The sequence below is a fragment of the Aythya ferina genome (assembly GCF_964211825.1).
Source record: "Aythya ferina genome assembly, chromosome: 4".
NCBI lineage: Eukaryota > Metazoa > Chordata > Aves > Anseriformes > Anatidae > Aythya > Aythya ferina.
This window is the reverse complement of record NC_140300.1, coordinates 68,311,895-68,324,866: the sequence shown is the minus strand read 5'-3', so window position 1 is coordinate 68,324,866 and position 12,972 is coordinate 68,311,895. Positions and strand designations below refer to the sequence as shown.

Here is a 12,972-nt window from a genome sequence, read left to right as displayed (position 1 = left end):
CCATCTCAGAATGCTCCTAATATAACCTTTTATTTGAAAAGCACACTCAGGAAGTGCTTGTGAGTCTTTGACAGCTGAATTTTGGTATTTCATTTGTCCTTTTTGTCTCTTTTTTTTTTTTTTTTGCAGATGACGATTTTTTTCATGAACTTCCAGAAACTTTTCCTTCTGATCCTCCAGAGCCATTACCCCACTTTCTCATTGAACCCGAAGAGGCGTACATTGTGAAAAACAAGCCTGTGAATCTGTACTGCAAAGCGAGCCCAGCCACGCAGATCTATTTTAAGTGCAACAGTGAATGGGTTCATCAGAAGGACCATGTGGTGGATGAGAGAGTAGATGAAACCTCCGGTGAGTTTGCATTACGTCTTGGAGAGATGAGAATTAAAATGCAGTAATATCAAGCCCACCTTTGTAATCTAGCAGCTATTCATATGGCAGCTACTTTTCTTTACTCTTGATATAGCTGTGAATTCTGCAACTGGAATTACTGAACACTAGCTGGCATTGTGTAGAGGTGGTGTCTACATCCAGGTCAGTTAGTAAAACGTGATTTGTAGAGGGTCCTGCCCTACTTTGAACCACTTCTCCAGTTCCACAAGTTCCCAGCAGTTGCACTGTATCATAGTCACAGACCAAGAATTACATTGTCCCCGTAGTGCTGAAGAGAATTTGGGTTGTTCCTAGAATGATGTTTTCTTGGGAAATGTGGAGAAAGAAAAAAAAAAAAAAAAAAAAAAAAAAAGAGAGAGAGAGAAATTTAATCATCTTCTAGCATGAAAGAAGGAGAAGGCACACCTGGGCACAGTTTAGGGCAGTGTATTGATCCAGAACAAGCTCCTAGCTGTTATTCCATTATATTTTTTTCTGCCTGCTCCATAGAGCCCACATGAAGGAGAACTGCAGTGTGCTAGCAAGGAAAAGAAAAAAAAAAAAAAAAAAAGAAAGAAAGAAAAAAAAAACAGGAGCCTCATCCTTCCTCAGTCAGTACCAGAATGCCACTGGCATTCATGATTAAAAAAAAAAAAAAGTTTAAAACTTGAGCTATAAACCAGCCTAAATCAAAGATATGATTGTTCCAGTTTGAGAATACTGGTAATCAATAGAGTTTGAGTCACATGCAAGGAGAGAAGGGGGACTTACTGCTGTTTTGATGTCTCTGAGAAATAGCAGGATACCAAGCAAGGAGGTACCTTTCCTTTGGGAATTACACCACCACTTGGTCTAATTACTTAGAAAAATAACTCCACCAGATGTCTTGGAAGTCTCTTGTGAACTGGGTTTTATTTGTTTCAGCTCATTTATTTGCACAGAGATCAAAAGCATAAGCTTTTAACAGTACCGTGGTGCTCTCAGCTTGAGAAAGAGAAGGTGGGTGTAGGGAAGAATGGCTGTAGAAAAAAAATCTCTACTAAACTTTGGGCCCGTTTATTTGCTTGTAAGAATAGGCTTTTCCAACAGGTTAAAAGCAGCAGAACAGCTAAAAAAAAAAGAAAATATTGTTACTTAATACATCTTTTTGTTGTTGTTGTTTGTTTTTTTGATTACTTTTTTTCCATCCATGGGAGTCCACTGCAATGAAGGACAGGCAGGAGAACTGCTATCACCCTGTTATTCTTTAAGCTTTTCTTAACATCAGTATTCAGAAACTGAATTATGGCTTCTGTACAGTATAGTCAGAAGCAGTTTGAAAATGAAGGGTCTGATTCTTCTCAGTGACTCTAAAGGAAATAAAACATTTGTATTGAACTCAGCAGTGCTGGGGCAATCTGTAGGAGGGCAGAATAAGTTTCTAAATACTTGTCTTTGAGTTTCTTCTTCTTTCTGATCTGAGAAGAGGCATTAGCATTCCATGTAAACAATGAAAAAGTGTGGCTGGCTTTCTTACTACGGCAGAACTGATGTAAGGCCTGTAAAAAACAGTTATGAATCATGGGCCTCAGAAGGTGAGTGACCACAAGTGGCTGTCCATCCAGTCACAAAATAGAACTGCTGAGTTAAGCACTGCTCTGTAGTCGGAAAGAAAATACCTGAAAATGCTGCATATTTAACTGAGTAGCCTGACTTGAATACAAGTCCACACACAATTAATGTATAGTCTAATTTTAACATTTTGGGTACAGTTGGTGCAATCGTGCCAGATGAAGTGAAAGACAGAGGAAAAAAAACGTTATATCAACTATCAGAAATATAAATACAAGAAGACAAAGTAAAGAATTGCTGAAAATACCTAAATTTCATGCACTCTGTAAGCTTTAATATGGGAGAGGGGTTACACTTAGAGAACATACTAATTTAATAAAAAGCTTGAGTCAAAATAGCAGCAAGATGTTAGAGCTGGCTTCTTCAGTTAGCACCCTTGCTCTGCAGCATGGATTGCAAGTCTCAGGGAAATCTGATGTGTGGACTGTAGTTTGCAGTGCAGGATTTGCAACATATATATTTATTTTCTCTTTTTTTTTTTTTTCCTTTTTTTTTTTTTTTTTTTCCCCTGAAATCTCATTCTAGAAGTTCACGGTGCCATAAAACAGATTGTAACAGAGAATGTAAAAGCCCAGTCTTGAAAAGAGATGCATCTGAATATATTAGAGGACAAATGTTTTGAATAATAAACAGCAGCAAGTACATGCAAACAAAACCCATATCCAATTAGAGATTAACTTAATCTACTGGAACTGGGGGGTGGGAATGTCAAAAGCTGTGCACATCAGATTATTAGCTCAAGAGACACAAACCCAGGCATGCTAATAACTTGTTAAAATGCCACTGTTGACAGAACCTGCATTTGTCAGTCTAAATGGCTGGTGCCAAATGGTTGGGTTGGTTAACTCATCACAGTTGCAAAGTTTGTGCAGCTTCCTCTACTTAGTCTGAGAACCTGTTGCTCGGAACGCAGTGTTATTGAAATATGTAAACAGTGCCTTTAAGGTAGTGGTAAGGTAATGTTATGTCTTGTTTTGTTTTGTTTTGTTTTCAAAACAGGATGCTCAGGAAAATATACCCCCTGCAGGAGGAGCTAGAGACAAAACAGCAGGAGACAGTGGCTGTGAGGATTCATACTGGTGCTTGAGGAGAAGGTGTTAAACATAGGAGGTCATCGGCCTGGCAGTTTGTAATAGCCAGTCTGCAAAGCCCTTTGACTCTACCACTTTTGAGGCTATTTAGGTTTCTTTTGCTATTTTTGGCTAGCTAGTGCAGTAGTTGTAGCACAGGGCACAGCAGTAGCATGTGAGCTGCACGGAAGGTGGTGAAAGGCCAGCAGCTCAAGCTGCTGCTGCTGGCTTAAGCTTGCAGTGAGAGAGGCTGGAGAAATGGTCCATAAACCAGGATATGTCTAGGTGTTACATGTGTGTGTGTGCACCCATGTATGCATGAGGAAAGTGGGTGGATTGCACTGTCTGTGCACGCAGAAGAGCAAGAAAGACATTCTGTCCCCTTGGAGCACCTCCAACAGCAAATTCCACATTTATCTCTAGTAATAACCCAGGGCTCAAAAAGATCTCATCTATAAAGTGCTTCTGCTGGTCAGTTGTGTAAATCCAAGCAACTGAGAACTTGGCGCATTCTTCTCTTGTGATATTTTACCGTTCCTAAGGTCTGCTCTGCATAAATACAAAGAGAAGCACCACTGTGAGGTGCTCTTCAGCTCCCATTTTTTAACCAGGGCCCTTAGATAGAAAAGCAGCGCAAAGGCAAACCAGATAAACAGGCAATAAAATACTTGATAGAAAAGAGTAAAAGTTGACTATGCTTTCTTTTTCACAGCACAGGTGATAGGGAAGAGATAGGACTAAAATACAGGTGTGATGCTATCACCTAGAGATTGTAAATGATGCATTAAAGAGAGAAATAGGCTTTGATTTGTGAAAGATTATATGTTCCTGGATTCTGAGTCTATGGCCAAGAATTAAATCTGTGTAGAGATAATTAACTCTGTTATAAGGCAAATTTGTTTCTGTCACTGATAAAACTAGAGACAACAGCATGACAATAGTAATGTCACAAAAGAAGGAAGGAGAGTGCAGCCCTGCTCTCATTGGAAAGAGCTGCTATATACAAATAATGAATGCATTAAGAATGTTAATTTTTAAGAAGAGAAACACAAATATTTATATATTTTTCTTGTGTGCATGCGTGTATATATATATATTTTTTCTTTTTAACACAGAGAAGATACAAAATAAGACTTATAGTTCTCTGCACTTTGCCCTGTGAGATATATTTAGGCTGTAGGTAAAGCCTTGCTGTAAAGAACATGCCAAGGGACTCTGTGGGAGTTGTTGCCTTCTGGTTGGAGAGGATGAGAACAGTAATGGTGACAGGGTGTTCTAGTACCACTCTCTTTGATTAAATTAGACTGAAGAGAGAGCCTGGCAAAAAATTGCAACGATCGAGCCTGAGAAGCTAGAAGCTTTAGATAGAAGATCATTAAATTCTGTTTTTAAACTTCAGACTCTCTGGATTTTTTCTTCTTTATGAAAAAGTTAAGCATTTTCATAAAGAAGTCAAATGGGTGCTTTGAAAATCTTTAGTGCACATCTTTGACTCCTTCACTTCCTATGTAGATGAAATACAAGGCAAGTCATGGTATGTTTTTTGTTGTTGTTTTTACTGGAATATTTTCCCATTAATGTGGAAAAATATATGTAAAGAATAAGAACACTGGTTTTAAAAAAGCAAAGATAAAAGTATTTTTGAGGGAACACATTTGATTTTATGACTGACTTTCATAAAAGATAACAGCAAAGGAAGTAAAAGAAAGCCTGCAGAACTGGTGCTTTTGGGGGCAAGAAAATTCCATTGCCACAAAATGAGAAGCTTAATGGTGTCAATAATTATTAAAGCAATTTCTGAACATTTTCCAAATTACTGTGCCTCTGAAAATGGCTAGTTTGCATGTATGCTTCTATGGAGACATAATTTCACACACACAAAAAAAATTCTGCAGTGGTGGGAGAGTTGCAGACATATAGAAAATCAGTGTCCAGCACCCCTTTATTCCCTTTTATTCAGAGGGTTTAAATGCTGCTAAGCCAAAACCAACACTGCTGAGATGTACAACAGAGAAAAAATCGGGACTACTATTTTTCCATATGGATATGCATTCTAATAGTTTCCCCATGACTGTTAAGGTGAAAGGATCAATAAACCCCCTCTTGCCCTCTGCAATGGCAGTGACATGCTTCTCTCTCCTCTTCAAGCAAGGAGAAAACATTTGGAGCTCTACTAAGTGCTAATTAAATAGAAATATCAGGCAATTCGGCCAACGTTACTGCTTGCCTGTACTTTTTGTCTTCTTGTGTTCAGATGCATAGGGAGAGGAAGGCTCAGTGAGTTTGCTAATGCCCTCCTCAGTGATTCCAAATAGCAGCAAGATGAAATAAGGGCTCTTGGACCTGTCCTGTGGGCTCTGCTAAAGCAAAATGAACAGGCCTATCTGTGCCATCACAAAGGACAGACATGCTGAGGGAGGCTCTGATAAGGACCAGGTGAAGTTACCAATCCTTTTTCCTGTGTCCTGCCTTCAGAGGCAGGCCCTGGGGGACCTAACATCCACCAGAAATGTCCCTGGTGCTACCTAGCCTTCAGCAAGGAGCACAGATGTTTCCAAGATCTTCCCTTGAGCTGCTCCTTCCTCTCCCTGCCTCCAACCAAATCAACAAAAATGGTCAAGTTAGAATCTGGATCAGAAAAAGATTTTCCCCTGACAAAGACAGGTTATCAAACTGCACTCCGGTGGGTGAATGTGCTCTTCTTTTCAGACAGAAATCTCAGACTTCTTCGTTTCAGCTTCTTGACATAGTCAAGGATGACTGCTGTGATTCCCACGCTAACCTTCCACCATTACCTTTTACCATTAATAACGTATTTCTGGATGACTTGCAGATTTGATGAAAGGAGACGGAGCTTTTGACGTCTGGTCAGCATTGATCTGGCAAATAGAAGGTTGTTACCCTAAGCAATGGCTTTGGCAGCCTGTCAGGGGAGTAGATATCCAGCTAGCTAAATCTTTAATAGATCGCCCTCAACAGAGAGATCAAAGATTGACGTCTACCCTTTTGCCTTTAAAACAGGTCTTGCAGGATGCTGCAGCCAAGACAGCGTGGGGAAGCCTCCACAGTGACTCACTGCTGTTCTGGCACTGTTTGTAGAGACAGAAATATCACTTCCACCATACTCCGTCACCTTATTTCTCTCTGTCTGTGTACATCTCATGAAAGCTGTTTATTTGGTGTTTGTGACACTGTGATTTGGAAGTCTGCACTGCCCTAATGAACAAAAGCCCCATTCACTTGCCTGGCTGCTAGCTAGCTTTCATTGTTGAAGCTGGGACTTTTGATTATACAAGAAAGATCATCTTACACGCTCATGTTTTGAGCAGTGGTACATGTTCCTCTTAGTATTTTTTGTGAATAAGAAAAGCTATGACTATATACAAAATGCAGCACTTCATTGATACCAGCATGGAAAAACTTAATTTGGGATCTCAAATATGAAATGCAGGTGCCCCTGTCCCCCATGTAAGCTCAGCTCTGGACCAGGAGCACAGATGGGTACCATTCACCTTGTTTTCTGTCACCCACAGATCCTTTCCTTATTGCTTTTTTTTTTTATTATTTTTTTTTCTTCTCTGCACATGTTTCTTCCTTAATCTCTTTTTGCTTCTTCATGACCTGCTCTAGTCTCCTAATCCTCATTATTTTTCAAGAGTTCAAAATGTGGAAAGTTTCTTCTAGGAACTTTGCTAAGGAGATGACAAGTAATGCTAAATGCTGCAGTTATGTTAGAGCCTGTAATATTTTGACTCTCTGGGGCAGAATACCTTGGGTTTATTCTGGTGTGGGTAGCCACATATCATAAATAAGGATTGTTTTCATTCCATTGTTGTCACAAGTCATTTTATTGTCTGTTCATCATTGGATCAAACCCCTTACAAACATCAAGCACCCTGATTCAAAATAATTATTTATCAGCAACATATTGCCAGTTTTTAGCTGTGCTCCTTCAATATTCTCCCCTAATCCAACTCAAGGAAATTTAAAAATGTGTCCGTGTATCTTTTCCCAAATGTTTCTATTAATAGGTTTGAGATGTGGGCTAGAATTGATACTCTAGTCCATTTTCTTTAGTAATTCAAACTCTGTCCACTCTCTGCAAGGATGCTAAAAGTGAAACCTGCTTATATGTATGGTCTGAAAGGCTGCAGCTGGTGCAGAATGGAGCAGCCATCTGCATTTCTCCAAAGAACCAGGATTCTCTGGAGGGATACCAGATGTTTACTTACATAGAAATAGATGAACAAACCCACACTTTTTTTCAAATTTGACATTTCGGTTGCTGACATTTTAGGTTCCACTCAGGCCTCCTTCTCTCTCCACATCTCTCCCTGTGGCCTTGCAGGCAGCTCTCCCAGGAAAGAGAAGGCCTGTGCCCATCACCACAGTGAGAGGAGCTCTCTCTTCTCCTAGGTTGCATCTCCAAATCTGGCTGCTGGGAGAGTGGTCCCCAGCACACCCCAATCAAGGAAATACCCAACAACAAAGCTACCGCAGGAATTTTGGCAAAAAAGCAAAGTTCCCACTTTTATCTTGAGTAATTAGTATACTTTAATAGAAAAAGAACCATTTTTGAAACTTCAGAGGCAACACACTCAGAATTTTCTAGGCTATAAATTCAGTATGGTAATTATTTTTGTTGAAGGAAGTGGAGAAATCACCAAGGTCAGTGCTGACCTAAGGAAGGGAAATTACATTTTTATATATAGAATAAGAACACTGTGTCGTAAATTTGCTCTCTGGAGGAAAAAATCTGCTTATAGGCAGTGCAAAACTGTCTCCTAGATCCAGCAAGGTTGTTTCTTAAATTCAACAGACCCCATGGATTTTGAGTGTAGACTCCACTGAAAACAGTATTCGCCACATATAACACTCTTATAATACATATATTGCCATATAATTAATTTCTCCTTTAAGCATGCTGTGCTATAGAGCTTTGTTTTGTTTTGTTATTTTTAAATTCCTGTAAATCCTTGTGGAAGGCTGCTTCTAGCTCTTACACCTAGACAGCTTCTAATAGTGGGGGCCAGAGGGAGATGCTCTTCTTGCAAGTAAATCCTGCCCACACTCTTCCTGTGTGTCCATGGGAAGGGTCATTCCGAATTTTCCGTGGGTTTACCACGTATCCCCATACAAATAACTCCACTTTTCTGTTATTTACTTCTTCTAAGTGCTCTGGGATCAAAAGATAAAAGCTTTAGGGTATTTATTCATTTATTATTGCAGCATTAACTTCCTATCTGCAGCTGTTCTCCTAATTATCCTGAAGGTTTCCTGTGGGTTTCTAGGAAAACAAATCCGAGACAGGAAATAAAGTTATTTAAAATAATAAAAAGGAGGAAAATGGATGCATATTGTATTCATTTGAAGCATTTGAGGATACGCCTCTGAACATTTCCAGCCTACACCTTATCTCCCTTCATGGTTTTGCTTCATGGAGCCCTTTGTTACTCACAATCCCATTAATCCCTTTAGATTCCCAGAAGGCATCTTCAGACACCAGTTCCACCCACCAGAGCTTCGGACTAGCTCTGGCTTGGCACAGTGCTGCTTTGGTTTTCCAGCTGTTCCCTTGGCTCCTTTGGAGATGAAAGCCCTTCGCATGGGATCTGGGCTCCCCACAGCATGGGCGGTCTAGAGCCTGAAAGAACAATGGATTTCAGCTTTGTTTGGAATGGGAAGAGAGGCCCAAAGGCAGACCATCATTTTTTTTTCTATATAGGGATGGTGAAGAAGAGAAGAGCCCAGGTCTTGTGCAGTGTCCAACAAAATGGCTGCAGCCAGGAGCAGCCTGGCACTGCAAGGACAGGGATACTTGAATCCTGTAGGTGTAGGTCTCTTGGTTAATTAAACAGGAGAATGAGTTAGTCTGTAGCTTCTTTACAAAAAATCTCTGCAAGTATGCAAGGAAATGGAGGTCCAAATTGTATTTTACATTTTCTTCGCTGAGCACAAGTTGCAGTCCTATTTCCACTAAGCAGGCAGGGTTCGTGAAATCATTGCTGAGGGGCAAGGGGAAGAGAGGAGGCTGTTGCACACAGCTCTGCCACGTGCAGGATCTAATTTTGTGCTGCCTTTATGGGTTCACCACTTGCATTTAGTTTTTTTATCCTTCCCATGCATTCTTGATTCGTCCATAAATGAGCAGCGTGATGTGCTGGTTACCGGCACGCCTGCTGCTCACCTGTGAGGTTATGTACATCTCCTGCTCATCACATTTTGATGGGGTGCCTTTCCCAACTCCTCATAACTTCTCATCCCTCTTTGTATTTTGATTGTGAGAGCGGAAAGGGAGTTTTTCGTCAGTCTCTTCTGCATCTCTTCTTTGGGCCCTTGCTGCCTCTTCTATTATTTGTTCCCTGCTTTTGATTTTGGAGAGGGTTGTGGTTGGCTGATTGCTGCTTTTGGCTTCCCAGTGACTCGTACAGCGCTGCCTCTGTAATGAGTGCCGACACCGCACCTGGTTTGGTTGCCATGCCCTCCTCTGAAGAGGAGGAAGGATTGTCAGCCTGAAGTGTAATGAGATGTGGAAGTGGATCAGGCTCTCTTTTGGGTTTAGTTTTAATCCTTTTGTTCCTTAACTAAAGTGGAAGCCAGTACCGCAATTCAGTCAGAGAAGGGTACCCAAGGGGGGGAAAAAATAAAATACATAGAACTACAAGGATGCTTTTTGACAGTGACTACTTACATAATGAATCAGGCCCCTTTTTTGTGTGTCAAAGTCACGCGGAGCTGTGGAGCAGCTTGCTTGCATCCCTGATGCCTCGCTGCAGATAATGGGAGCTGTGTGTTGTGCTGTATCCAGCAACACATGCACAAAGAGTGACTTCTGTGCCTCTTCACACTCCTTCTGTGATGACTTCTCTCATCTCCACCAACCGAGGGAAGTCTTCTGGCCTTCAGGAGCTGGGGCTGGGACTGCTGCCTGGGCACAGACCTGAGTACACACTGGGTGTGGGAACAGACATCACCAGAGCTTCATGTCTGCCTGCCACAGGTCACTTCACTTAATGTTCTGGAGAAAGCTTCTCTAAAAGCAGCTTCTTGACATTTTTTTTTGTTAAAATATTCTCAATACACCTAAGTCTGCCACGAAACATGATGCCAAACATACAGAACAATAGCAACAAACAACCGGGAGAGGCTTTGACACGTCTCCCCCGGCCTTCTGTTCCTACACATCATGGACTGAAAAAAAAAAAAAAAGGAAAAGAATGGCTTGCGAAGGCTCCCGTGTGACCCCTTGTGTCACGTTGTGGCTGTCCTCAGGTCCGCAATAGCTGCACCAGCCACTGAACTGTGTCATTGCATCAGGAACACAGAAATGAGGCGTTGTCACCTTGTCTCTGCTCCTCAAATCCACACGGAGTGGGTGTGGTACACAGACACATGTGTGCATATATGTATTTATATATACATCAGTAAGTCGATAATGTAACAAAACAACTCGGTTTATATTTTTATTTTAAAATGTTAAAAATATATTTATTTAAATACATACACAGAAGCTCTTTATTGTTCATTCCCTCTCTCCACCCCCCACCTCCATTCTGCAAAGGGAATGTAAACACACTGTTCAAAATTCAGATGCTCTCTGGTGGCTTCCCAGATGTTGGAAGTTCAATAGATTTCCTCCCCCCCCCCCCCATAATTTCCTCAGCTTCTTCTAGCAAAGTGCTAAACAACCATTATTCCTCTTTGTCTGCACATTGAGATTCATCTGTAGGCTCTAAACTGCCTCAAAAGTGCTTCAATTTTGCATGAGCACTAAGCTGGGGACTGGGAAGCATTACCCACTGCTGAAGGCCCAGATCATTAGAAAGAGCATGTAAATCCTCTGAACCAGAAATAAAAAGTGCACAGATTTCCTTTGTGAAGTCTCAACTGCAGCTTTATGTAAAACATGAACCTCTGGCAGGGTGTTTTCCTGGCCCTTGGAAAAAAAAAAATAATAAAAAAAATCTTTTCTCAGTCACACGTGCCTCAAACAAAAGAAGGGAAAATTGGGCTTTGACCCAAAAGCTGGAACTGCTCATGCTCGTGCTTTCCTACATGGATAGCCTCTATTCTTCGTGCTCCCTGTGAGTAGCCCTGCTGGTCTGGCAGAGCTCAGCTTGGGCACTGCCACTCTGTGATGGGGAAGATTTGGGTCAGGAGGCTTCCACCTTCATTTCTTTCTGCTCCTTGACTTATGTGAGTGCAGAAACGGAGATACCTGTGGTTGAATGTAGATGTATGCTTGCGGTGAGGTTTTCTTTGGAGTCCTGCTATACCAGAGCATGATTATTACTTTTGTACCAGGAAAAATAAAAATAAAAAAAGAAACAGCAACAATAAGCACACGTTGTTACATGGGGAAAAGAACAACACATTTTGGAGCAATTTGTGTATATTAACGAAAAAATGCTGGGAACCAAAAAATAGCTTCCATTTAAAAAAAAAGTGGAAGGATGATGGTTTTGGTTGTTTTTGCTTTGTCTCTTAGTTGTTTATAGGGTGAGAACAAGCAATCCAATGTAGTTTTAAATCATTAAACAAATATAGAGTAGTGAGGTGCCTAAGTTGGTCAGGGAGGAGATGGAAATGTGTTTTTCACCTAACACAAGGGGACAAGCCCATGGGTCTCCTGCCTACAGCTCACCTCCACTGTGCTGGCGGAGGCCAGGATTTGCATTTGTTTTCCACTGGTACCCAGGAATTCACCTTTGAAATCCTTCTTCCATCTTACACAACTCGGTCCTTCAGATGTTAATGGAAAAAGAACAAAAAGGCCTTGTTTGTTTTTTTTTGCTAAAAGAAAATAAAACCCAAACAGGATGCTCATTCTTTAATTCCAGTTCAAAGTAAAATCCCTCTGAAGACAGCCCTTTGTAATTTCTGTGGAAGTGCGTAAGTCAGTTAAAAAGTGGGGGGGGAACTAGCATTTTAGCTTAACTCACTGCTACTGGTTGCTAATTAGATGCAAACTAGCAAACTTGATGTAGGTTTTAATGCAGACTTGACTTTATTAGGCAATTACCTTCATCTGTATTAATTTGTGTTAAGGAGGTATCTCTTTCCTAAGGAGAAAGTTATGGAGGGAGCTCAAATAGCTGGAAACCTTTAATTTAAATGCTTGAGCTAATATTTATGGCAAATTGTTTGTAATCTTCCTGCAGTCGTTTCATACCACTAGCCAGCCATCATTTAGGGAAAAACAGTACTGAGGCAAAAACAGGTGCATGCAATCACAGTGTGAAGGATTACCAAGCAGAAAAGCTGTTTGCTTTTTAAAAATATCTCTACATATCTATCTGTCTATCCGTCTTTTGTTAAGGCTGCCACTACTCCACATAGAAAATAAGATATAGGCAAAGTGTGCCATTATGCAATCATCTCTATCCCATTAGGATGCACGGAGTACATTTTTCTCAGCAAGAACTTTAATATTTGAGGCTGTTCTTCTTGTGCATAGCCTATTTATTCATTTTTAAAAGACCAAATTCCACAGCATAACTACTCTGATGTTTTGGGGCAGAATTACTCCATGACTGTGAGAGATACGTCTCTGCAAGAGGATAAATGAGTTCCATTCTGACAGAGGACTGATTTTATGTTTTCCTTTGTGAAAAGGTTATTTTAACAAGGAAAGCGATAAGCCTTCTACTACAGAGACAGGTTGTTTATAGCACCTGTGATGAGCAATTACATAAATCAGATAGCTCATTGTGGACTATCACTAGATCATCATTCTTGGCTTTGGTCGTGTAAGTTTTACCATCAGAGGAGAATATAACGACATAGGACTGCATAATGAGAAAGGAGTCTGCGTACCTTTTAGTAAGTTTGTTTACAGTCATACCACTTCGGTGTATAGGCTTGCCCACTTTCACAAAAAAAAAAAAAAAAAAAAAAGAGGCTGTTTTAAGGAATTTTG

The 12,972-nt window shown here is 40.6% G+C and overlaps 1 protein-coding gene across 8 annotated transcripts in view; it reads left to right on the top strand.

Moving 5' to 3' along the window:
• Positions 1 to 12,972, top strand: part of UNC5C (unc-5 netrin receptor C) — a 371,609-nt gene that overhangs the window by 283,279 nt on the left and 75,358 nt on the right. For all 8 annotated transcript variants that reach the window (XM_084516955.1, XM_084516962.1, XM_084516959.1 and 5 more), the window contains one exon: positions 130 to 351. In XM_084516955.1, coding sequence (XP_084373081.1) covers positions 130 to 351 — 222 coding nt within the window. The remainder of the gene's footprint in view (positions 1 to 129; positions 352 to 12,972) is intronic.